Source organism: Nesoenas mayeri (assembly GCF_963082525.1).
Source record: "Nesoenas mayeri genome assembly, chromosome: 2".
Classification (NCBI taxonomy): Eukaryota; Metazoa; Chordata; class Aves; order Columbiformes; family Columbidae; genus Nesoenas; species Nesoenas mayeri.
In genome coordinates, this window is record NC_137543.1 from 1,134,783 (window position 1) to 1,162,304 (window position 27,522).

General features: G+C 63.6%; 1 protein-coding gene across 1 annotated transcript in view; it reads left to right on the top strand.

Moving 5' to 3' along the window:
- Positions 1-27,522, top strand: part of ADCK5 (aarF domain containing kinase 5) — a gene marked incomplete at both ends in the record, with an annotated part of 43,161 nt that overhangs the window by 9,124 nt on the left and 6,515 nt on the right. Inside the window, 4 exons of the mRNA XM_080339484.1 lie at positions 4,190-4,390; positions 12,712-12,852; positions 16,675-16,788; positions 19,885-20,016. Of these exons, the coding sequence (XP_080195610.1) occupies positions 4,190-4,390; positions 12,712-12,852; positions 16,675-16,788; positions 19,885-20,016 (588 nt within the window). The remainder of the gene's footprint in view (positions 1-4,189; positions 4,391-12,711; positions 12,853-16,674; positions 16,789-19,884; positions 20,017-27,522) is intronic.

A 27,522-nucleotide genomic window follows, 5' to 3' on the forward strand; every position in this document is an offset into this window, starting at 1 on the left:
ATGGGGAGCAGTTAGGGGGCTCAGGAGACACTTAGGGGCTCAGGGGCAATTGGGGGGCACTGGGGGCTATGGGGAGCACTTGGGGGGCTCAGGGACACTTGGGGGGCTCAGGGGCAATTGGGGGGCACTAGGGGCTTTGGGAAGCACTTGGGGGGCTCAGGGGGCAGTTGGGGGGCTCAGGGGCACTTGGGGCCACTGGGGGCTATGAGGACCACTTGGGGGGCTCAGGGGACACTTGGGGGGCACTGGGGGCACTTGGGGGGCTCAGGGGCAATTGGGGGGCTCAGGGGCAATTGGGGGACTCAGGGTCACTTGGGGGGCACTGGGGGCACTTGGGGGGCACTTAGGGGGCTCAGGGGCACTTGGGGGGCACTGGGGGCTATGGGGAGCACTTGGGGGCCTCAGGGGACACTTGGGGGGCTCAGGGGCACTTGGGGGGCACTGGGGGCTATGGGGAGCAGTTGGGGGGCTCAGGGGCACTTGGGGGACTCTTGGGGGGGTTGGGGCACTAGGAGGGCTCAGGGACACTTGGGGGGCACTTGGGGGGCTCAGGGACACTTGGGGGGCACTGAGGGCTATGGGGAGCACTTGGGGGGCTCAAGGGACACTTGGGGGGCACTGGGGGCTATGGGGAGCACTTGGGGGGCTCAAGGGACACTTTGGGGGCACTGGGGGCTACAGGGAGCACTTGGGGGGCTCAGAGGCAATTGGGGAGCACTGGGGGCTATGGGGAGCACTTGGGGGCACTTGGGGGGCTCAGGGGGCACTGGGGGCTATGGGAAGCACTTGGGGGGCACTGAGGGCTATGGGGAGCACTTGGGGGGCTCGAGGGGCATTTGGGGGGCTCAGGGGACACTTGGGGTGCTGGGGGGCACCTAGTGATGTGCTTGGGAGTTCAATGGCCACTTGGGGGGCTCAAGAATGACTTAGGGGGCTCGGGGGGGGGGGGGGGGGGCTGGTGGGATTTTGGGGTGCTGGGGGGGGGGGAGTTGGGGTGCTGTGTGACCCCCCTGTTCCCCACAACAGCACCGTGTTCATGGCTGAGATGTCGGGGTGCTCTGGGGGGTTTTGGGGTGCTGTGGGTGTTTTTGGGGTGCTGTGTCCCCCTGTGTCCCCAGGACAGGATGTTGGGTGTTTTTGGGGTGCTCTGGGTGTTTTTGGGGTGCTCTGGGTGATTTTGGGGTGCTGTGTCCTCCTGTGTCCCCAGGACAGGATGTTGGGTGTTTTTGGGGTGCTCTGGGTGTTTTTGGGGTGCTGTGTCCCCAGGACAGCGCAGTGTTCGCAGCTGGGATGTTGCGGTGCTGTGGGGAGGTATTGGGGGGTTTTGGGGTGCTTGGGGTGTTTTGGGGTGCTCAGGGGGGTTTTGGGGTGCTCAGGGGGGTTTTGGGGTGCTCTGGGTGCTGTATGACCTGTCCCATGTCCCCAGAACAGCGCGGTGTTGGTGGCTGGGATGTCACAGTGGTTTTGGGGTGCTTGGGGGGTTTTGGGGTGCTTGGGGGGGTTTGGGGTGCTCAGGGGGGTTTTGGGGTGCTCTGGGTGCTGTGTGACCCTGTGTCACCCCGTGTCACCCTGTGTCCCCCCAGGAGAGCGCGGCATTCATGGCCGGGATGTCGAGTGGTTTTGGGGTGCTCTGGGTGTTTTTGGGGTGCTCTGGGTGCTGTGTCACCCTGTGTCACATGTCCCTTGGTGTCCCCAGGACAGCGCGGTGTTGGTGGCCGGGATGTCGCATTGGTTTTGGGGTGCTCAGGGGGGTTTTGGGGTGCTCGGGGGGTTTTGGGGTGCTCTGGGTGCTGTGTGACCCTGTGTCACCCTGTGTCACCCTGGGTCCCATGTCCCGTGTCCCCAGGACAGCGCAGCATTCATGGCTGGTTTTGGGGTGCTCTGGGGGGTATCTGGGGGTTTTGGGGTGCTGTGTCACCCTGTGTCACCCTGTGTGACCCTGTGTCCCATGTCCCATGTCCCCAGGACAGTGCGGCATTCATGGCTGGTTTTGGGGTGCTCTGGGGAGTATTGGTGGTTTTTGGGGTGCTGTGTGACCCTGTGTCCCATGTCCCGTGTCCCCAGGACAGCGCAGCGTTCATGGCTGGTTTTGGGGTGCTCTGGGGGGTATTGGTGGTTTTTGGGGTGCTGTGTGACCCTGTGTCACCCCATGTCCCATGTCCCGTGTCCCCAGGACAGCGCAGCATTCATAGCTGGTTTTGGGGTGCTCTGGGGGGTATCAAGGTGTTTTGGGGTGCTGTGTGACCATGTCCCTTGGTGTCCCCAGGACAGCGCGGCGTTGGTGGCCGGGATGTCGCATTGGTTTTGGGGTGCTCAGGGGGGTTTTGGGGTGCGCTGGGTGCTGTGTGACCCTGTGTGACCCTGTGTCCCATGTCCCATGTCCCTTGGTGTCCCCAGGACAGCGCGGTGCTCTTGGCCGGGATGTCGCGGTGTTTTTGGGGTGCTATATGACCCTGTGTCACCCCATGTCCCTTGGTGTCCCCAGGACAATGCGGCGTTGGTGGCTGGGATGTCGCATTGGTTTTGGGGTGCTCAGGGGGGTTTTGGGGTGCTCAGGGGGGTTTTGGGGTGCTCTGGGTGCTGTGTCCCATGTCCCTTGGTGTCCCCAGGACAGCGCGGCATTGGTGGCCGGGATGTCACGTTGGTTTTGGGGTGCTCAGAGGGGTTTTGGGGTGCTCTGGGTGCTGTGTCCCATGTCCCTTGGTGTCCCCAGGACAGCGCGGCATTGGTGACTGGGATGTTGGGTGTTTTTGGGGTGCTGTGTCCCATGTCCCTTGGTGTCCCCAGGACAGCGCGGCGTTGGTGTCCGGGATGTCGCGATGCTGGGGAGATGTCGGGTGTTTTGGGGTGCTATATGACCCTGTGTCACCCCATGTCCCTTGGTGTCCCCAGGACAGCGCGGCGTTGGTGGCCGGGATGTCGTGGTGTTTTTGGGGTGCTGTGTGACCCTGTGTGACCCCACGTCCCTAGGACAGTGTGGCGTTGGTGGCCAGGATGTCGGGTGTTTTGGGGTGCTCTAGATGTGTTTTGGGGTGCTATGTGACCCTGTGTCACCCCGTGTGCCATGTCCCATGTCCCCAGGACAGCGCGGCGTTGGTGGCCGGGATGTCACATTGGTTTTGGGGTGCTCAGGGTGTTTTTGGGGTGCTCTGGGTGCTGTGTGACCCTGAGTCCCATGTCCAATGTCCCCAGGACAGCGCAGCATTCATGGCTGGTTTTGGGGTGCTCTGGGGGGTACTGGCGGTTTTTGGGGTGCTGTGTGACCCTGTGTCCCGTGTCCCATGTCCCCAGGACAGCGCGGCGTTGGTGGCCGGGATGTCGCGGTGCTGGGGGGATGTCGGGTGTTTTGGGGTGCTCTGGGTGTGTTTTGGGGTGCTGTGTGACCCTGTGTCACCCCATGTCCCATGTCCCATGTCCCCAGGACAGCGCAGCATTCATGGCTGGTTTTGGGGTGCTCTGGGGGGATGTTGGGTGTTTTGGGGTGCTATATGACCCTGTGTCACCCCATGTCCCTTGGTGTCCCCAGGACAGTGCGGCGTTGGTGGCCGGGATGTGACATTGGTTTTGGGGTGCTCGGGGGGGTTTTGGGGTGCTCTGGGGGGTTTTGGGGTGCTCTGGGTGCTGTGTGACCGTGTCCCATGTCCCCAGGACAGCGCGGCGTTGGTGTCCGGGATGTCGCGATGCTGGGGGGATGTCGGGTGTTTTGGGGTGCTCTGGGTGTGTTTTGGGGTGCTATATGACCCTGTGTCACCCCATGTCCCATGTCCCATGTCCCCAGGACAGCGCAGCATTCATGGCTGGTTTTGGGGTGCTCTGGGGGGTATCGGGGTGTTTTGGGTGCTGTGTGACCATGTCCCCTGTCCCGTGTCCCCAGGACAGCACAGCGTTGGTGTCCGGGATGTCGCGATGCTGGGGGGATGTCGGGTGTTTTGGGGTGCTATATGACCCTGTGTCACCCCATGTCCCTTGGTGTCCCCAGGACAGCGCGGCGTTGGTGGCCGGGATGTCACGTTGGTTTTGGGGTGCTCAGGGGGGTTTTGGGGTGCTCTGGGTGCTGTGTGACCATGTCCCTTGGTGTCCCCAGGACAGCGCGGCGTTGGTGGCCGGGATGTCGCATTGGTTTTGGGGTGCTCAGGGGGGTTTTGGGGTGCTCTGGGTGCTGTGTGACCGTGTCCCTTGGTGTCCCCAGGACAGCGCGGCGTTCGCGGCCGGGATGTCGCGGTGCCACCGTCGCGGTGCGGAGCGGCTGTTCTGGGGGGCGCTGCGGAACGGGGGGCTGTACGTGAAGCTGGGCCAGGGGCTCTGCGCCTTCAACCACCTCCTGCCCCCCGAGTACAGCGCCGCGCTCAGGCCCCTGGAGGATCGGGCCCTCCAGCGCCGCCACGGAGAGGTGACGGGACGTGGGGACATGGGGACGTGGGGACAGGGACATGGGGACAGGGACATGGGGACGTGGGGACAGGGAGGGGACGTGGGGACAGGGACATGGGGACGTGGGGACAGGGAGGAGACATGGGGACATGGGGACAGGGACATGGGGACAGGGAGAGGTGATGGGGGTGTGGGGACACAGAGGGGACATGGGGACATGGGGACAGGGACATGGGGACAGGGACATGGGGACAGGGAGAGGTGATGGGGGTGTGGGGACACAGAGGGGACATGGGGACATGGGGACAGAGACATGGGGACAGGGACATGGGGACAGGGAGAGGTGATGGGGGTGTGGGGACACAGAGGGGACATGGGGACATGGGGACAGGGACATGGGGACAGGGACATGGGGACAGGGAGAGGTGATGGGGGTGTGGGGACACAGAGGGGACATGGGGACATGGGGACAGAGACATGGGGACAGGGACATGGGGACAGGGAGAGGTGATGGGGGTGTGGGGACACAGAGGGGACATGGGGACATGGGGACAGGGACATGGGGACAGGGACATGGGGACATGGAGAGGTGACGGGGCATGGGGACACGGAGGGGACATGGGGACATGGGGACAGGGACATGGGGACATGGAGAGGTGACGGGGGTGTGGGGACAGGGAGGGGACATGGGGACATGGGGACAGGGACATGGGGACATGGAGAGGTGACGGGGCATGGGGACACGGAGGGGACATGGGGACAGGGACATGGGGACAGGGAGAGGTGATGGGGCATGGGGACACGGAGGGGACATGGGGACAGGGACATGGGGACAGGGAGAGGTGACGGGGCGTGGGGACACGGAGGGGACATGGGGACATGGGGACAGGGACATGGGGACATGGAGAGGTGACGGGGGTGTGGGGACAGGGAGGGGACATGGGGACATGGGGACAGGGACATGGGGACAGGGACATGGGGACATGGAGAGGTGACGGGGCGTGGGGACACGGAGGGGACATGGGGACAGGGACATGGGGACAGGGAGAGGTGACGGGGCATGGGGACGCAGAGGGGACATGGGGACAGGGACATGGGGACAGGGAGAGGTGACGGGGCATGGGGACACGGAGGGGACATGGGGACATGGGGACAGGGACATGGGGACATGGAGAGGTGACGGGGGTGTGGGGACAGGGAGGGGACATGGGGACAGGGACATGGGGACAGGGAGAGGTGACGGGGCATGGGGACACGGAGGGGACATGGGGACATGGGGACAGGGACATGGGGACATGGAGAGGTGACGGGGCATGGGGACACGGAGGGGACATGGGGACAGGGACATGGGGACAGGGACATGGGGACAGGGAGAGGTGACGGGGCATGGGGACACGGAGGGGACATGGGGACATGGGGACAGGGACATGGGGACATGGAGAGGTGACGGGGGTGTGGGGACAGGGAGGGGACATGGGGACATGGGGACAGGGACATGGGGACAGGGACATGGGGACAGGGAGAGGTGACGGGGTGTGGGGACACAGAGGGGACATGGGGACAGGGACATGGGGACGTGGGGACAGGGAGGGGACATGGGGACACGGGGAGGGGACATGGGGACAGGGACATGGGGACAGGGACATGGGGACACGGAGAGGGGACATGGGGACACCGGGAGGGGACATGGGGACAGAGACATGGGGACAGGGACATGGGGACACGGAGAGGTGACGGGGACGTGGGCACAGGGACATGGGGACAGGGACATGGGGACAGGGAGGGGACATGGGGACACGGGGAGGGGACATGGGGACACGAAGAGGTGACGGGGACACGGGGACAGGGACATGGGGACAGGGAGGGGACATGGGGACACGGGGAGGACACTGGGACATGGGGACAGGGACATGGGGACACGGGGAGGGGACAGGGACATGGAGAAAGAGACATGGGGACAGGGACATGGGGACAGGGAGGGGACAGGGACACGGGGAGGGGACATGGGGACACGGAGAGGGGACAGGGACTTGGGGACATGGAGAGGTGACAGGGACGTGGGGACAGGGAGGGGACAGGAACATGAGGACACGGAGAGGGGACAGGGACATGGGGACATGGAGAGGGGACAGGGACGTGGGGACAGGGAGGGGACAGGAACATGGGGACACTGAGAGGGGACAGGGACATGGGGACATGGAGAGGTGATGGGGACGTGGGGACAGGGAGGGGACAGGGACATGGGGACACGGGGAGGGGACATGGGGACACGGAGAGGGGACAGGGGGACAGGGACATGGGGACAGGGAGGGGATATGGGGACACAAAGAGGGGACAGGGACATAGGGACAGGGGACACGGGGACAGGGACAGGGGGACAGGGTCAGGGACACGGACGGGGAGGGGACAGGGACACAGGGACACAGGGACAGGGACACGGATGGGTGACAGGAACATGGGGGCAGGGAGGGGACATGGGGACACAGAGACGGGACAGGGACAGGGACGTGGGGACAGGGACATGGGGATGGGACATGGGGACATGGGGAGGGGACAGGGACAGGGACATGGGGACAGGGACACGGAGAGGGGACAGGGACACAGGGGTGACATAGGGACAGGGACATGGGGGTGACAGGGGACAAGGGACACAGAGAGGGGACAGGGGACATGGGGATGACATAGGGACAGGGGACACAGGGCCAGGGGGGTGATATGGGAGGGACACAGGGAGGTGACAGGGACAAGGAGAGGGGACATGGGGGGACATGGAGAGCGGACAGGGGGACATGGGGACAGGGACACAGAGAGGGGACAGGGACACAGGGATACAGGGTTGACATAGGGACAGGGACATGGAGAGGTGACAGGGACACAGGGTGACATGGGGACAGGGACACAGGTGACAGGGGACAGGAGGACACAGGGACAGGGACATGGGGGGTCACCCTGCGCCCCCTGTAGCACAGAGCACTGGGGACACCAGGAGGGGGGACACGGGTCCCCATGTCCCCAAGCGGATGAGCTGTTCCCAGGAGAGCTCCCCCTGTCCCCACGATGTCCCCACGATGTCCCCACGATGTCCCCACGATGTCCCCACGATGTCCCCATGTCACTGTCCCCATGTCCCCACCCTGGAGGAGTTCCCATGTCACTGTCCCCATGTCATTGTCCCCATAGGTTGACGAGCTGTTTCTCAAGGAGTTCCCCATGTCATTGTCCCCATGCTGTCCCCATGTCACTGTCACTGTCCCCATCTCACTGTCACTGTCCCCATGTCCCCATAGGTGGATGAGCTGTTCCTGGAGGAGTTCCCATGTCACTGTCCCCATGTCACTGTCCCCATGTCACTGTCCCCATAGGTGGACGAGCTGTTCCTGGAGGAGTTCCCATGTCACTGTCCCCATGTCCCTGTCACTGTCCCCATAGGTGGACGAGCTGTTCCTGGAGGAGTCCCCATGTCACTGTCCCTATGTCCCTGTCACTGTCCCCATGTCACTGTCACTGTCCCCATAGGTTGACGAGCTGTTCCTGGAGGAGTTCCCATGTCACTGTCCCCATGTCACTGTCCCCATGTCACTGTCCCGATAGGTGGATGAGCTGTTCCTGGAGGAGTTCCCATGTCACTGTCCCCATGTCACTGTCCCCATGTCACTGTCCCCAGGTTGACGAGCTGTTCCTGGAGGAGTTCCCATGTCACTGTCCCCATGTCCCCATGTCACTGTCCCCATAGGTTGACGAGCTGTTCCTGGAGGAGTTCCCATGTCACTGTCCCCATGTCACTGTCCCCATGTCACTGTCCCCATGTCCCCAGGTTGACGAGCTGTTCCTGGAGGAGTTCCCATGTCACTGTCCCCATGTCACTGTCCCCATGTCACTGTTCCCAGGTTGACGAGCTGTTCCTGGAGGAGTTCCCATGTCACTGTCCCCATGTCACTGTCCCCATGTCACTGTCCCCATGTCACTGTCCCCATAGGTTGACGAGCTGTTCCTGGAGGAGTTCCCATGTCACTGTCCCCATGTCACTGTCCCCATGTCCCCATGTCCCCAGGTGGATGAGCTGTTCCTGGAGGAGTTCCCATGTCACTGTCCCCATGTCACTGTCCCCATGTCACTGTCACTGTCCCCATAGGTGGACGAGCTGTTCCTGGAGGAGTTCCCATGTCACTGTCCCCATGTCACTGTCCCCATGTCCCCATGTCCCCAGGTGGATGAGCTGTTCCTGGAGGAGTTCCCATGTCACTGTCCCCATGTCACTGTCCCCATGTCACTGTCCCCATGTCACTGTCACTGTCCCCATAGGTGGATGAGCTGTTCCTGGAGGAGTTCCCATGTCACTGTCCCCATGTCACTGTTACTGTCCCCATGTCCCTGTCCCCATAGGTGGATGAGCTGTTCCTGGAGGAGTTCCCATGTCACTGTCCCCATGTCACTGTCCCCAGGTTGACGAGCTGTTCCTGGAGGAGTTCCCATGTCACTGTCCCCATGTCACTGTCCCCATGTCACTGTCTCCAGGTTGACGAGCTGTTCCTGGAGGAGTTCCCATGTCACTGTCCCCATGTCACTGTCCCCATGTCACTGTCCCCATGTCACTGTCCCCATAGGTTGACGAGCTGTTCCTGGAGGAGTTCCCATGTCACTGTCCCCATGTCACTGTCCCCATGTCCCCATGTCCCCAGGTTGACGAGCTGTTCCTGGAGGAGTCCCCATGTCACTGTCCCCATGTCCCCATGTCACTGTCCCCATAGGTGGACGAGCTGTTCCTGGAGGAGTTCCCATGTCACTGTCCCCATGTCACTGTCCCCATGTCCCCATGTCCCCAGGTGGATGAGCTGTTCCTGGAGGAGTTCCCATGTCACTGTCCCCATGTCACTGTCCCCATGTCACTGTCCCCATGTCACTGTCACTGTCCCCATAGGTGGATGAGCTGTTCCTGGAGGAGTTCCCATGTCACTGTCCCCATGTCACTGTTACTGTCCCCATGTCCCTGTCCCCATAGGTGGATGAGCTGTTCCTGGAGGAGTTCCCATGTCACTGTCCCCATGTCACTGTCCCCATGTCACTGTCCCCATGTCACTGTCCCCAGGTTGACGAGCTGTTCCTGGAGGAGTTCCCATGTCACTGTCCCCATGTCACTGTCCCCATGTCACTGTCCCCATAGGTTGACGAGCTGTTCCTGGAGGAGTTCCCATGTCACTGTCCCCATGTCACTGTCCCCATGTCACTGTCCCCATAGGTGGATGAGCTGTTCCTGGAGGAGTTCCCATGTCACTGTCCCCATGTCACTGTCCCCATGTCACTGTCCCCATAGGTTGACGAGCTGTTCCTGGAGGAGTTCCCATGTCACTGTCCCCATGTCACTGTCCCCATGTCACTGTCCCCATAGGTGGATGAGCTGTTCCTGGAGGAGTTCCCATGTCACTGTCCCCATGTCACTGTCCCCATGTCACTGTCCCCAGGTTGACGAGCTGTTCCTGGAGGAGTTCCCATGTCACTGTCCCCATGTCACTGTCCCCATGTCACTGTCCCCATAGGTGGATGAGCTGTTCCTGGAGGAGTTCCCATGTCACTGTCCCCATGTCACTGTCCCCATGTCACTGTCCCCAGGTTGACGAGCTGTTCCTGGAGGAGTTCCCATGTCACTGTCCCCATGTCACTGTCCCCATGTCACTGTCCCCAGGTTGACGAGCTGTTCCTGGAGGAGTTCCCATGTCACTGTCCCCATGTCACTGTCCCCATGTCCCCAGGTTGACGAGCTGTTCCTGGAGGAGTTCCCATGTCACTGTCCCCATGTCCCCATGTCACTGTCCCCATGTCACTGTCCCCATGTCACTGTCCCCAGGTTGACGAGCTGTTCCTGGAGGAGTTCCCATGTCACTGTCCCCATGTCCCCATGTCACTGTCCCCATGTCACTGTCCCCATGTCACTGTCCCCATAGGTGGATGAGCTGTTCCTGGAGGAGTTCCCATGTCACTGTCCCCATGTCACTGTCCCCATGTCACTGTCCCCATGTCACTGTCCCCATAGGTGGATGAGCTGTTCCTGGAGGAGTTCCCATGTCACTGTCCCCATGTCCCCATGTCACTGTCCCCATGTCACTGTCCCCATGTCACTGTCCCCAGGTGGATGAGCTGTTCCTGGAGGAGTTCCCATGTCACTGTCCCCATGTCCCCATGTCACTGTCCCCATGTCACTGTCCCCATGTCACTGTCCCCAGGTTGATGAGCTGTTCCTGGAGGAGTTCCCATGTCACTGTCCCCATGTCCCCATGTCACTGTCCCCATGTCACTGTCCCCATGTCACTGTCCCCATGTCACTGTCCCCAGGTGGATGAGCTGTTCCTGGAGGAGTTCCCATGTCACTGTCCCCATGTCCCCATGTCACTGTCCCCATGTCACTGTCCCCATGTCACTGTCCCCAGGTTGATGAGCTGTTCCTGGAGGAGTTCCCATGTCACTGTCCCCATGTCCCCATGTCACTGTCCCCATGTCACTGTCCCCATGTCACTGTCCCCAGGTTGACGAGCTGTTCCTGGAGGAGTTCCCATGTCACTGTCCCCATGTCACTGTCCCCATGTCACTGTCCCCATAGGTTGACGAGCTGTTCCTGGAGGAGTTCCCATGTCACTGTCCCCATGTCCCCATGTCACTGTCCCCATGTCACTGTCCCCATGTCACTGTCCCCAGGTTGACGAGCTGTTCCTGGAGGAGTTCCCATGTCACTGTCCCCATGTCACTGTCCCCATGTCACTGTCCCCAGGTTGACGAGCTGTTCCTGGAGGAGTTCCCATGTCACTGTCCCCATGTCACTGTCCCCATGTCACTGTCCCCATAGGTTGACGAGCTGTTCCTGGAGGAGTTCCCATGTCACTGTCCCCATGTCCCCATGTCACTGTCCCCATAGGTTGACGAGCTGTTCCTGGAGGAGTTCCCATGTCACTGTCCCCATGTCCCCATGTCACTGTCCCCATGTCACTGTCCCCATGTCACTGTCCCCAGGTTGACGAGCTGTTCCTGGAGGAGTTCCCATGTCACTGTCCCCATGTCACTGTCCCCATGTCACTGTCCCCAGGTTGACGAGCTGTTCCTGGAGGAGTTCCCATGTCACTGTCCCCATGTCACTGTCCCCATGTCACTGTCCCCATAGGTTGACGAGCTGTTCCTGGAGGAGTTCCCATGTCACTGTCCCCATGTCCCCATGTCACTGTCCCCATAGGTTGACGAGCTGTTCCTGGAGGAGTTCCCATGTCACTGTCCCCATGTCACTGTCCCCATGTCACTGTCCCCATAGGTGGATGAGCTGTTCCTGGAGGAGTTCCCATGTCACTGTCCCCATGTCCCCATGTCACTGTCCCCATGTCACTGTCCCCATGTCACTGTCCCCAGGTTGATGAGCTGTTCCTGGAGGAGTTCCCATGTCACTGTCCCCATGTCCCCATGTCACTGTCCCCATGTCACTGTCCCCATGTCACTGTCCCCAGGTTGATGAGCTGTTCCTGGAGGAGTTCCCATGTCACTGTCCCCATGTCCCCATGTCACTGTCCCCATGTCACTGTCCCCATGTCACTGTCCCCAGGTTGACGAGCTGTTCCTGGAGGAGTTCCCATGTCACTGTCCCCATGTCACTGTCCCCATGTCACTGTCCCCAGGTTGACGAGCTGTTCCTGGAGGAGTTCCCATGTCACTGTCCCCATGTCACTGTCCCCATGTCACTGTCCCCATAGGTTGACGAGCTGTTCCTGGAGGAGTTCCCATGTCACTGTCCCCATGTCCCCATGTCACTGTCCCCATAGGTTGACGAGCTGTTCCTGGAGGAGTTCCCATGTCACTGTCCCCATGTCACTGTCCCCAGGTTGACGAGCTGTTCCTGGAGGAGTTCCCATGTCACTGTCCCCATGTCACTGTCCCCAGGTTGACGAGCTGTTCCTGGAGGAGTTCCCATGTCACTGTCCCCATGTCCCCATGTCACTGTCCCCATGTCACTGTCCCCATGTCACTGTCCCCATAGGTGGATGAGCTGTTCCTGGAGGAGTTCCCATGTCACTGTCCCCATGTCACTGTCCCCATGTCACTGTCCCCATGTCACTGTCCCCATAGGTGGATGAGCTGTTCCTGGAGGAGTTCCCATGTCACTGTCCCCATGTCCCCATGTCACTGTCCCCATGTCACTGTCCCCATGTCACTGTCCCCAGGTGGATGAGCTGTTCCTGGAGGAGTTCCCATGTCACTGTCCCCATGTCACTGTCCCCATGTCACTGTCCCCATAGGTTGACAAGCTGTTCCTGGAGGAGTTCCCATGTCACTGTCCCCATGTCACTGTCCCCATGTCACTGTCCCCAGGTTGACGAGCTGTTCCTGGAGGAGTTCCGCACCACCCCGGCCGGGCTGTTCCGCGAGTTCGACTACGAGCCGGTGGCGGCCGCCAGCCTGGCCCAGGTGCACCGGGCGCAGCTGCACGACGGGACCCCCGTGGCCGTCAAGGTGGGGACCGGGACCCCCCGAGATGGGGACACCCCCAGGGGACACCCAGGGGACCCCCCAGGACACCCCCAGGGACACCCAGGGGACACCCAGGGGACGCCCAGGACCCCCAGGGACCCCCCAGGGGACACCCCCAGGGGACACCCAGGACACTCAGAGACACCCAGAGGACACTCTGGGGACACCCCCAGGGACCCCCCAGGGGACCCAGGGACCCCCCAGGAATCCCCAGGGACTCCCCAGGGGACACTCCAGGGACCCCCCAGGGACACCCAGGGGACACCGAGGACACTCAGAGACACTCTGGGGACACCCCCAAGGACACCCAGGGGACACTCAGGACACTCAGAGACACCCAGGGGACACTCTGGGGACACCCCCAGGGACACCCAGGGGACACCCAGAGACCCAGGGACACCCTGGGGACATCACAGGGTCACCCCCAGGGGACACCCAGGGACCCCCCAGGACACCCCCAGGACACCCCCAGGGACACCCAGGGAACACCCAAGACTCCCCAGGACACCCCCAAGGACACCTGGGGACACCCCCAGAGACCCCCCAGAACACCCCCAGAGACCCCCCAGAACACCCTCAGGGACCCCCGAGGACACCCTCAGAGACCCAGGGACACCCCCAGGGACCGCCGAGGACACCCCCAGGGACACCTGGGGACAACCCCAGAGACCCAGTGACCCCCCAGGGGACCCCCAGGGACTCCCCAGGACACCCCCAGGGACACCTGGGGACACCCCCAGAGACCCAGGGACACCCCAGGGACCCTCAGGACCCCCCAGGGACCCCCCAGGACACCCCCAGAGACACCTGGGGACACCCCCAGAGACCCAGGGACCCCCAGGGACCCCCCCAGGGACACCTGGGGACACTCTGGGGACCCCCCAGGGACACCCCCAGAGACCCAGGGACCCCCAGGACACCCCCAGGGACACCCAGAGACACTCAGAGCACACTCTGGGGACCCCTCAGGGACACCCCCAGAGACCCAGGGACCCCCAGGGACCACCCCAGACACATCCAGGGGACACTCTGGGGACCCCCCAGAGACACCCCCAGAGACTCAGGGACACCCCAGAGACCCCCAGGACACCCCCAGGGACACCTGGGGACACCCAGGAGACGCTCTGGGGACCCCCCAGGGACACCCCCAGAGACCCAGGGACCCCCAGGGACCACCCCAGACACATCCAGGGGACACTCTGGGGACCCCCCAGAGACACCCCCAGAGACTCAGGGACACCCCAGAGACCCCCAGGACACCCCCAGGGACACCCAGAGACACCCAGGGGACACTCTGGGGACCCCCCAGGGACACACCCAGAGACCCAGGGACCCCCAGGGACCCCCCCAGGGACACCCAGATGCACCCAGGAGACACTCTGGGGACCCCCCAGGGACACCCCCAGAGACCCAGGGACACCCCAGGCACCCCCAGGACACCCCCAGGGACACCCAGAGACACCCAGGGGACACTCTGGGGACCCCCCAGGGACACACCCAGAGACCCAGGGACCCCCCCAGACACATCCAGGGGACACTCTGGGGACTCCCCAGGGACACCCCCAGAGACCCAGGGACACCCCAGGGACCCCCAGGACACCCCCAGGGACACCCAGGGGACACTCTGGGGACCCCCCAGGGACACCCCCAGAGACCGAGGGACACCCCCAGGGACACCCCAGACACCCAGGGACACCCCAGGGACACCCCTGGGACCTTCACACCCCCCCACCCCAGGAGACCCTTGGGGATCTTCCCCCCCCCCCCCCAAAACCCAGGAGACCCCCCCGGCCCCCTCTTCAGACACCCCCTGGGAACCCCCAACACCCAGCCCCCCCCCATCCTGGGGACCCCCCAACACTGGGACCCCCCTGGACTGTCCCCCAGGGACCCCCCAGGACACCCTTGGGGATACCCCCCCATCCAGGAGCCCCCCCAAGTGACCCCCCACCCAAGCTTCCCCACCCCCAGGACACATTGGGACTCCCCAACATCGACACCCCCCCAGTGCCCCCCATAACCTCCCAGTGACTCCCCATGATTCCCTCAGTACCCCCCATGACCCCCCCCAGTGACCCCCCCAGTACCCCCCATAACCCTCCAGTGACCCCCCCCTAACTCCTCCAATACCCCCATGACCCCCCCAGTGCCCCCCGTGACAACCCCGGTGTCCCCTGTGCCCCCCCTGCTGTGTCCCCCCATGACCCCTCCAGTGACCCCCCCCGTGTCCCCTGTGACCCCCCCAGTGTCCCCCCATGACCCCTCCAGTGACCCCCCCGTGTCCCCTGTGACCCCCCCAGTGTCCCCCCATGCCACCCCCATCTCCCCCATGATCCCCCCATGTCCCCCCATGACCCCCCCATGACCCCCTCATGCCACCCCCATGACCTCTCCATGTCACCCTTGGTGTCCCCCATGACCCCCATGTCCCCCTGTGACCCCCACTGTCCCCCCATGTCACCCCATGACCCCCACAGTGTCCCCCATGACACCCCCATATCCCCCCCCATGTCCTCCTGTGACCCCCATTGTCCCCCCCATGTCACTCCTGGTGTCCCCCAATGACCTCCCCATGTCCCCCTGTGACCCCCACTGTCCCCCCCATGTCCCCCCATGTCACCCTTGGTGTCCCTCCCCCTGTCCCCCTGTGACCCCCCCATGTCCCACGTGAACCCCCGCAGTGTCCCCCCCGTGTTCCCATGTCCCTGTGTCCCCGTGTCCCCAGGTCCCCATGTTCCTGTGTCTCCCCATGTCCCCTGTGTCCTTGTGTCCCCGTGTCCTCTGTCCCCAGCTCCCATGTCCCCCATGTCCCCCCATGTCCTGTGTCCCCTGTGTCCCCCATGTCCCCTGTGTCCCCCATGTCCCCTGGTTCCCCATGTCCCCTGTGTCCCGTGTCCCCTGTGTCCCCAGGTTGCCATGTCCCTGTGTCCCCATGTCCCTGTGTCCCCAGGTTGCCATGTCCCATGTCCCCGTGTCAACCATGTCCCCCGTGTCCCCGTGTCCCCAAGTCCCGCGTCCCCATGTCCCATGTCCCCATGTCCCCATGTCCCGTGTCCCCATGTCTCCCGTGTCCCCATGTCCCCCGTGTCCCCATGTCCCCCGTCCCGTGTCCCCTGTGTCCCCATGTCCCCATGTCCCGTGTCCCCATGTCCCATGTCCCCCATGTCCCCCATGTCCTGTGTCCCCATGTCCCCGTGTCCCGTGTCCCCATGTCCCCCATGTCCCTGTGTCCCCATGTCCCGTGTCCCCATGTCCCCATGTCCCCATGTCTCCCCTCCCCATGTCCCATGTCCCCCGTGTCCCCGTGTGCCCAAGTCCCGTGTCCCCATGTCCCATGTCCCCTGTGTCCCCCATGTCCCCGTGTCCCCATGTCCCCCCTCCCCATGTCCCATGTCCCCCGTGTCCCCGTGTCCCCATGTCCCGTGTCCCCATGTCCCATGTCCCCCGTGTCCCCATGTCCCGTGTCCCCATGTCCCGTGTCCCCATGTCCCCATGTCCCGTGTCCCCATGTCCCATGTCCCCCGTGTCCCCGTGTCCCGTGTCCCCATGTCCCATGTTCCCCATGTCCCGTGTCCCCATGTCCCGTGTCCCCATGTCCCATGTTCCCCATGTCCCCTGTGTCCCCATGTCCCGTGTCCCATGTCCCCGTGTCCCCATGTCCCGTGTCCCCATGTCCCCCGTGTCCCCATGTCCCGTGTCCCCATGTCCCATGTCCCCCGTGTCCCCATGTCCCCATGTCCCGTGTCCCCATGTCCCATGTCCCATGTCCCCGTGTCCCCGTGTCCCCATGTCCCGTGTCCCCAGGTCCAATACATCGATCTCCGCGACCGGTTCGAGGGCGACATCCGGACGCTGGAGCTGCTGCTGCGCATCGTGGAGTTCATGCACCCGTCCTTCGCGCTCGGATGGGTGCTGCAGGTGACACCCAGTGTCCCCATGTCACCCCATGTCACCCCATGTCACCCCCAGGTCACCCCAGTGTCCCCAGTGTCCCCTGTCCCCCCAAGCTGCCACTGCGCATCATGGGGTTCATGCACCTGCCCTTTGCGCTCATATGGGTGCTGCAGGTGACACCCAGTGTCCCCATGTCATCCCATGTCACCCCAGTGTCCACATGTCACCCACGGGTCACCCCAGTGTCCCCTGTCACCCCAAACTGCCACTGCGCATTGTGGGGTTCATGCACCTGCCCTTTGCGCTCATATGGGTGCTGCAGGTGACACCCTGGTGTCCCCAAGTCACCCCAGTGTCCTTATGTCACCCCCATGTTCCCACTGTCACCCCAGTATCCCCAGTGTCCCCTGTCCCCCCAAACTGCCACTGCGCATCATGGGGTTCATGCACCTGCCCTTTGCGCTCGGATGGGTGCTGCAGGTGACACCCCGTGTCCCCATGTCACCCCATGTCACCCCATGTCACCCCCAGGTCACCCCAGTGTCCCCAGTGTCCCCTGTCCCCCCAAGCTGCCACTGCGCATCATGGGGTTCATGCACCTGCCCTTTGTGCTCATATGGGTGCTGCAGGTGACACCCAGTGTCCCCATGTCACCCCATGTCACCCCAGTGTCCACATGTCACCCACGGGTCACCCCAGTGTCCCCTGTCCCCCCAAACTGCCACTGCACATCATGGGGTTCATGCACCTGCCCTTTGCGCTCATATGGGTGCTGCAGGTGACACCCCGGTGTCCCCATGTTACCCCATGTCACCCCAGTGTCCCCATGTCACCCCATGTCACTCCAGTGTCCCCATGTCACCTACGGGTCACCCCAGTGTCCCCTGTCACCCCAAACTGCCACTGCGCATTGTGGGGTTCATGCACCTGCCCTTTGTGCTCATATGGGTGCTGCAGGTGACACCCTGGTGTCCCCAAGTCACCCCAGTGTCCTTATGTCACCCCCATGTTCCCACTGTCACCCCAGTATCCCCAGTGTCCCCTGTATCCCCAAACTGCCACTGCACATCGTGGGGTTCATGCACCTGCCCTTTGTGCTCATATGGGTGCTGCAGGTGACACCCCAGTGTCCCCATGTCACCCCCATGTCACCCCAGTGTCCCCAGGTCACCCCAATGTCCCCAGTGTCCCCATGTCCCTCCCATGCTGCCGCTGCACATCGTGGGGTTCATGCACCTGCCCTTTGTGCTCATATGGGTGCTGCAGGTGACACCCCGTGTCCCCATGTCACCCCCATGTCACCCCAGTGTCCCCAGGTCACCCCAATGTCCCCAGTGTCCCCATGTCCCTCCCATGCTGCCACTGCACATCGTGGGGTTCATGCACCTGCCCTTTGTGCTCATATGGGTGCTGCAGGTGACACCCCGCGTCCCCATGTCACCCCATGTCACCCCAGTGTCCCCATGTCACCCATGGGTCACCCCAGTGTCCCCAGTGTCCCCTGTCCCCCCAAACTGCCACTGCACATCGTGGGGTTCATGCACCCGGCCTTCGCGCTCAGATGGGTGCTGCAGGTGACACCCCGTGTCCCCATGTCACCCCATGTCACCCCATGTCACCCCAGTGTCCCCATGTCACCCATGGGTCACCCCAGTGTCCCCAGTGTCCCCTGTCCCCCCAAACTGCCACTGCGCATCGTGGGGTTCATGCACCCGGCCTTCGCGCTCAGATGGGTGCTGCAGGTGACACCCCCAGTGTCACCCCAGTGTCCCCGTGTCACCCCCGTGTCACCCCAATGTCCCTGCTGAGCTGCCACCGCACACCATGCGGTTCCTGCCCCCGGTGCTGGGCTGGGGGGATGCGGGCTCAGGACCCCCGTGTCCCCACGTCCCCACGTCCCCGTGTCCCCACATCCCCGTGTCCCCGTGTCCCCATGTCCCCACGTCCCTTGTCACAGGAGCTGAAGGGGGCACAGGCTCAGGACCCCATGTCCCCATGTCCCTGTGTCCCCGTGTCCCCTGTCCCAGGAGCTGAAGGGGATGCAGGCTCAGGACCCCGTGTCCCCACGTCCCCGTGTCCCCATGTCCCCGTGTCCCTGTGTCCCCGTGTCCCCATGTCCCCTGTGGCAGGAGCTGAAGGGGACACAGGCTCAGGACCCCGTGTCCCCATGTCCCCATGTCCCCGTGTCCTCTGTCCCAGGAGCTGAAGGGGACGCAGGCTCAGGACCTCGTGTCCCCATGTCCCCGTGTCCCCGTGTCCCCATGTCCCTGTGTCCCATGTCCCCATGTCCCCATGTCCCCTGTCCCAGGAGCCGAGGGGGACGCAGGCTCAGGACCCCGTGTCCCCATGTCCCCATGTCCCCGTGTCCCCTGTCCCAGGAGCTGAAGGGGACGCAGGCTCAGGACCTCGTGTCCCCATGTCCCCGTGTCCCCGTGTCCCCATGTCCCTGTGTCCCATGTCCCCATGTCCCCTGTCCCAGGAGCCGAGGGGGACGCAGGCTCAGGACCCCGTGTCCCCATGTCCCCATGTCCCCATGTCCCCTGTCCCAGGAGCTGAAGGGGACGCAGGCTCAGGACCCTGTGTCCCCATGTCCCCGTGTCCCCATGTCCCCATGTCCCCATGTCCCCTGTCCCAGGAGCCGAGGGGGACGCAGGCTCAGGACCCCGTGTCCCCATGTCCCCATGTCCCCATGTCCCCGTGTCCCCTGTCCCAGGAGCTGAAGGGGATGCAGGCTCAGGCCCCCCATATCCCCATGTCCCCGTGTCCCCATGTCTCCATGTCCCCATGTCCCCTGTGGCAGGAGCTGAAGGGGACGCAGGCTCAGGACCCCATGTCCCCATGTCCCCGTGTCCCCATGTCCCCATGTCCCCGTGTCCCCTGTGTCAGGAGCTGAAGGGGACGCAGGCTCAGGACCCTGTGTCCCCATGTCCCCGTGTCCCCATGTCCCCATGTCCCCATGTCCCCTGTCCCAGGAGCCGAGGGGGACGCAGGCTCAGGACCCCGTGTCCCCATGTCCCCATGTCCCCGTGTCCCCTGTCCCAGGAGCCGAAGGGGACGCAGGCTCAGGACCCCGTGTCCCCATGTCCTCTTGTCCCCATGTCCCTGTGTCCCCTGTTGCAGGAGCTGAAGGGGACGCTGGCGCAGGAGCTGGACTTCGAGAACGAGGGGCGGAACGCGGAGCGATGCGCCAGGGACCTGCGGCACTGCGGATACGTCGTGGTGCCACGAGTGCACTGGGACAAGAGCAGCAAGGTGACAGGGGACAGGGGACATGGGGACACGTGTGCACTGGGACAAGAGCAGCAAGGTGACAGGGGACATGGGGACATGGGGACACGTGTGCACTGGGACAAGAGCAGCAAGGGGACAGGGGACAGGGGACACGTGTGCACTGGGACAAGAGCAGCAAGGTGACAGGGGACATGGGGACACGTGTGCACTGGGACAAGAGCAGCAAGGGGACAGGGGACATGGGGACATGGGGACACGTGTGCACTGGGACAAGAGCAGCAAGGGGACAGGGGACAGGGGACATGGGGACACGTGTGCACTGGGACAAGAGCAGCAAGGTGACAGGGGACAGGGGACATGGGGACACGTGTGCACTGGGACAAGAGCAGCAAGGTGACAGGGGACATGGGGACACGTGTGCACTGGGACAAGAGCAGCAAGGGGACAGGGGACATGGGGACACGTGTGCACTGGGACAAGAGCAGCAAGGGGACAGGGGACAGGGGACATGGGGACACGTGTGCACTGGGACAAGAGCAGCAAGGGGACAGGGGACATGGGGACACGTGTGCACTGGGACAAGAACAGCAAGGTGACAGGGGACAGGGGACATGGGGACACGTGTGCACTGGGACAAGAGCAGCAAGGGGACAGGGGACACGGGGACATGGGGACACGTGTGCACTGGGACAAGAGCAGCAAGGGGACAGGGGACATGGGGACATGGGGACACGTGTGCACTGGGACAAGAGCAGCAAGGGGACAGGGGACATGGGGACACGTGTGCACTGGGACAAGAGCAGCAAGGGGACAGGGGACATGGGGACACGTGTGCACTGGGACAAGAACAGCAAGGGGACAGGGGACAGGGGACACGTGTGCACTGGGACAAGAGCAGCAAGGGGACAGGGGACATGGGGACACGTGTGCACTGGGACAAGAGCAGCAAGGTGACAGGGGACAGGGGACAGGGGACACGTGTGCACTGGGACAAGAGCAGCAAGGGGACAGGGGACATGGGGACATGGGGACACGTGTGCACTGGGACAAGAGCAGCAAGGGGACAGGGGACATGGGGACATGGGGACACGTGTGCACTGGGACAAGAGCAGCAAGGGGACAGGGGACAGGGGACATGGGGACACGTGTGCACTGGGACAAGAGCAGCAAGGGGACAGGGGACATGGGGACATGGGGACACGTGTGCACTGGGACAAGAGCAGCAAGGGGACAGGGGACATGGGGACACGTGTGCACTGGGACAAGAGCAGCAAGGGGACAGGGGACATGGGGACACGTGTGCACTGGGACAAGAGCAGCAAGGGGACAGGGGACATGGGGACACGTGTGCACTGGGACAAGAGCAGCAAGGGGACATGGGGACACGTGTGCACTGGGACAAGAGCAGCAAGGGGACAGGGACATGGGGACATGGGGACACGTGTGCACTGGGACAAGAGCAGCAAGGGGACAGGGGACATGGGGACATGGGGACACGTGTGCACTGGGACAAGAGCAGCAAGGGGACAGGGGACAGGGGACATGGGGACACGTGTGCACTGGGACAAGAGCAGCAAGGGGACAGGGGACATGGGGACATGGGGACACGTGTGCACTGGGACAAGAGCAGCAAGGGGACAGGGGACATGGGGACATGGGGACACGTGTGCACTGGGACAAGAGCAGCAAGGGGACAGAGGACATGGGGACACGTGTGCACTGGGACAAGAGCAGCAAGGGGACAGGGGACAGGGGACATGGGGACACGTGTGCACTGGGACAAGAGCAGCAAGGGGACAGGGGATATGGGGACATGGGGACACGTGTGCACTGGGACAAGAGCAGCAACGGGACAGGGGACATGGGGACACGTGTGCACTGGGACAAGAGCAGCAAGGGGACAGGGGACATGGGGACACGTGTGCACTGGGACAAGAGCAGCAAGGGGACAGGGGACATGGGGACACGTGTGCACTGGGACAAGAGCAGCAAGGGGACAGGGGACAGGGGACACGTGTGCACTGGGACAAGAGCAGCAAGGGGACAGGGGACAGGGGACATGGGGACACGTGTGCACTGGGACAAGAGCAGCAAGGGGACAGGGGACATGGGGACATGGGGACACGTGTGCACTGGGACAAGAGCAGCAAGGGGACAGGGGACAGGGGACATGGGGACACGTGTGCACTGGGACAAGAGCAGCAAGGGGACAGGGGACATGGGGACATGGGGACACGTGTGCACTGGGACAAGAGCAGCAAGGGGACAGGGGACATGGGGACATGGGGACACGTGTGCACTGGGACAAGAGCAGCAAGGGGACAGGGGACAGGGGACATGGGGACACGTGTGCACTGGGACAAGAGCAGCAAGGGGACAGGGGACATGGGGACATGGGGACACGTGTGCACTGGGACAAGAGCAGCAAGGGGACAGGGGACATGGGGACACGTGTGCACTGGGACAAGAGCAGCAAGGTGACAGGGGACATGGGGACATGGGGACACGTGTGCACTGGGACAAGAGCAGCAAGGGGACAGGGGACAGGGGACATGGGGACACGTGTGCACTGGGACAAGAGCAGCAAGGGGACAGGGGACATGGGGACATGGGGACACGTGTGCACTGGGACAAGAGCAGCAAGGGGACAGGGGACATGGGGACATGGGGACACGTGTGCACTGGGACAAGAGCAGCAAGGGGACAGGGGACATGGGGACACGTGTGCACTGGGACAAGAGCAGCAAGGGGACAGGGGACATGGGGACATGGGGACACGTGTGCACTGGGACAAGAGCAGCAAGGGAACAGGGGACAGGGGACATGGGGACACGTGTGCACTGGGACAAGAGCAGCAAGGGGACAGGGGACAGGGGACACGTGTGCACTGGGACAAGAGCAGCAAGGGGACAGGGACATGGGGACACGTGTGCACTGGGACAAGAGCAGCAAGAGGACAGGGGACATGGGGACACGTGTGCACTGGGACAAGAGCAGCAAGGGGACAGGGGACATGGGGACATGGGGACACGTGTGCACTGGGACAAGAGCAGCAAGGGGACAGGGGACATGGGGACATGGGGACACGTGTGCACTGGGACAAGAGCAGCAAGGGGACAGGGGACATGGGGACACGTGTGCACTGGGACAAGAGCAGCAAGGGGACAGGGGACATGGGGACATGGGGACACATGTGCACTGGGACAAGAGCAGCAAGGGGACAGGGGACATGGGGACATGGGGACACGTGTGCACTGGGACAAGAGCAGCAAGGGGACAGGGGACAGGGGACATGGGGACACGTGTGCACTGGGACAAGAGCAGCAAGGGGACAGGGGACATGGGGACACGTGTGCACTGGGACAAGAGCAGCAAGGTGACAGGGGACATGGGGACACGTGTGCACTGGGACAAGAGCAGCAAGGGGACAGGGACATGGGGACACGTGTGCACTGGGACAAGAGCAGCAAGGGGACAGGGGACAGGGGACATGGGGACACGTGTGCACTGGGACAAGAGCAGCAAGAGAACAGGGGACATGGGGACACGTGTGCACTGGGACAAGAGCAGCAAGGGGACAGGGGACAGGGGACATGGGGACACGTGTGCACTGGGACAAGAGCAGCAAGGGGACAGGGGACACGGGGACACGTGTGCACTGGGACAAGAGCAGCAAGGGGACAGGGGACAGGGGACACGTGTGCACTGGGACAAGAGCAGCAAGGGGACAGGGACATGGGGACATGGGGACACGTGTGCACTGGGACAAGAGCAGCAAGGGGACAGGGGACATGGGGACATGGGGACACGTGTGCACTGGGACAAGAGCAGCAAGGGGACATGGGGACATGTGGACACGTGTGCACTGGGACAAGAGCAGCAAGGGGACAGGGGACATGGGGACACGTGTGCACTGGGACAAGAGCAGCAAGGGGACAGGGACATGGGGACATGGGGACACGTGTGCACTGGGACAAGAGCAGCAAGGGGACAGGGGACAGGGGACAGGGGACACGTGTGCACTGGGACAAGAGCAGCAAGGGGACAGGGACATGGGGACACGTGTGCACTGGGACAAGAGCAGCAAGAGGACAGGGGACATGGGGACACGTGTGCACTGGGACAAGAGCAGCAAGGGGACAGGGGACATGGGGACATGGGGACACGTGTGCACTGGGACAAGAGCAGCAAGGGGACAGGGGACATGGGGACATGGGGACACGTGTGCACTGGGACAAGAGCAGCAAGGGGACAGGGGACATGGGGACACGTGTGCACTGGGACAAGAGCAGCAAGGGGACAGGGGACATGGGGACATGGGGACACATGTGCACTGGGACAAGAGCAGCAAGGGGACAGGGGACATGGGGACATGGGGACACGTGTGCACTGGGACAAGAGCAGCAAGGGGACAGGGGACAGGGGACATGGGGACACGTGTGCACTGGGACAAGAGCAGCAAGGGGACAGGGGACATGGGGACACGTGTGCACTGGGACAAGAGCAGCAAGGTGACAGGGGACATGGGGACACGTGTGCACTGGGACAAGAGCAGCAAGGGGACAGGGACATGGGGACACGTGTGCACTGGGACAAGAGCAGCAAGGGGACAGGGGACAGGGGACATGGGGACACGTGTGCACTGGGACAAGAGCAGCAAGAGGACAGGGGACATGGGGACACGTGTGCACTGGGACAAGAGCAGCAAGGGGACAGGGGACAGGGGACATGGGGACACGTGTGCACTGGGACAAGAGCAGCAAGGGGACAGGGGACACGGGGACACGTGTGCACTGGGACAAGAGCAGCAAGGGGACAGGGGACAGGGGACACGTGTGCACTGGGACAAGAGCAGCAAGGGGACAGGGACATGGGGACATGGGGACACGTGTGCACTGGGACAAGAGCAGCAAGGGGACAGGGACATGGGGACATGGGGACACGTGTGCACTGGGACAAGAGCAGCAAGGGGACAGGGGACAGGGGACATGGGGACACGTGTGCACTGGGACAAGAGCAGCAAGGTGACAGGGGACAGGGGACACGTGTGCACTGGGACAAGAGCAGCAAGGGGACAGGGGACACGGGGACACGTGTGCACTGGGACAAGAGCAGCAAGGGGACAGGGGACATGGGGACACGTGTGCACTGGGACAAGAGCAGCAAGGGGACAGGGGACACGGGGACACAGGGGGACATGGGGACCACAGGCACACGTAGGTGTGATGGGGACAGGGGACAAGGACAGGGATCAGGGGACAGGGACAGGGTGTGTGTTGGCGACAAGGGACAGGGACTGAAGTGGTGATGGGGACAGGGTGGCAGGGACCGCGGGGCTGGGACAGGGCACTGCGGGACTGTGGGGACAGCAGGGACAGGGGGCTCATGTGTCCCCATCCCTGTCCCTGCCTGTCCCCCTGTGTCCCTGTCCCCGTGTGTCCCTGTCCCTGCTTGAACCACCTGTTGCCCTCCCCACTCCCCTGCCTGTCCCCCTGTGTCCCCATGTCCCTCTGTGTTCCCCTGTCTCCCTGTCCCCGTGTCCCCCTGTGTCCTGTCCCTACCCTTGTCCCCTGTCCCCCTTTCCCCCCGTGTCCCTCTGTGTTCCCCTGTCCCCCTATGTCCTGTCCCTACCCTTGTCCCCTGTCCCCCTGTGTCCCCCCGTGTCCCTGTCCTCATGTCCCTGTGTTCCCCTGTCCCCCTGTGTCCTGTCCCTACCCTTGTCCCCTGTCCTCCTGTGTCCCTGTCCCCTCGTGTCCCTGTCCTCTGTGTCCCTGTCCCCCTGTCCCATGTCCCTGTCCCCTTGTGTCCCCCTGTCCCCTCGTGTCCCTGTCCTCTGTGTCCCTGTCCCATGTCCCTGTCCCCTTGTGTCCCCCTGTCCCCCCGTGTCCCTGTCCTCTGTGTCCCTGTCCCCCGTGTCCCTGTCCCCCTGTGTACCCCTGTCCCCCTGTTCCCTGTCCCCTGTGTCCCTACCCCCGTGTCCCTCTGTGTTCCCCTGTCTCCCTGTGTCCTGTCCCTATCCTTGTCCCCTGTCCCCGTCCCCCTGTGTCCCCGTCCCCCTGTGTCCCCCCGTGTCCCCGTCCCCCGTGTCCCTGTCCTGTGTGTCCCTCTGTGTCCCTCTGTGTCCCTGTCCCATGTCCCTGTCTCCCTATGCCCTGTCCCGCTATCCCCTGTGTACCCCTGTCCCCTGTGTACTCCTGTGTGTCCCTGTCCCCCTGTGTGTCCCTGTCCCCTTGTGTACCCGTGCACCCCTGTCCCCCTGTGTCCCTGTCCCCCTGTGTCCCTGTCCCCCTGTGTGTCCGTGTCCCCTGTGTACCCCTGTCCCCCGTGTCCCCCTGTCCCCTGTGTCTCTGGTCCCCCTGTCCCCTGGGTCCCTCTCTCCCCTGTGTCCCCTTGTCCCCTGTGTCCCCCTGTGTCCCTGTCCCCCTGCCCCCTGTGTCCCCCTGTCCCCTGTGTCCCTGGTCCCCCTGTCCCCTGGGTCCCTCTCTCCCCTTGTGTCCCCCTGTCCCCTGTGTCCCTGGTCCCCTTGTCCTGTGTCCCCTGTGTCCCCCTGTCCCATGTCCCCCTGTCCCCTGTGTCCCTGGTCCCCCTGTCCCCTGTGTCCCTGGTCCCCTTGTCCCATGTCCCCTGTGTCCCCCTGTCCCCTATGTCCCTGTGTCCCCCGTGTCCCCTGTGTCCCCCTGTCCCCTGTGTCCCTGGTCCCCTTGTCCCGTGTGTCCCGTGTCCCCCTGTCCCCTGTGTCCCTGGTCCCCGTGTCCCATGTCCCCTGTGTCCCCCTGTCCCGTGTCCCTGGTCCCGTTGTCCCCTGTCCCCTGTGTCCCTGGCCCCCTTGTCCCATGTCTCCTGTGTCCCCCTCTCCCCTGTGTCCCCCTGTCCCCTGTGTCCCCCTGTCCCCTGTGTCCCTGGTCCCCTTGTCCCGTGTCCCCTGTGTCCCCCTGTCCCCTGTGTCCCTGGTCCCCGTGTCCCATGTCCCCCGTGTCCCCCTGTCCCGTGTCCCTGGTCCCCTTGTCCCGTGTCCCCCTGTCCCCTGTGTCCCTGGGTCCCCTTGTCCCGTGTCCCCTGTGTCCCTGGTCCCCTTGTTCCCTGTCCCCTGTGTCCCCCTGTGTCCCTGTGTCCCTGGTCCCCTGTGTCCCTGGTCCCCTGTCCCCCTGTCCCCTGTGTCCCTGGTCCCCTTGTCCCGTGTCCCCCTGTCCCCTGTGTCCCTGTGTCCCCCTGTCCCCTGTGTCCCTGGTCCCCCTGTCCCCTGTCCCCTGTGTCTCTCTGTCCCCTGTGTCCCCCATGTGCCCCTGTCCCCTGTGTCCCTGGTCCCCTGTGTCCCTGGTCCCGTTGTCCCCTGTCCCCTGTGTCCCTGGTCCCCTTGTCCTGTGTCCCCTGTGTCCTGTGTCCCCCGTGTCCCCCTGTCCCCTGTGTCCCCCTGTCCCCCTGCCCCCTTGTCCCCTGTGTCCCCCTGTCCCCTGTCCCCTGTGTCCCTGGTCCCCTTGTCCCATGTCCCCTGTGTCCCCCTGTCCCCTGTCCCCTGTGTCCCTGGTC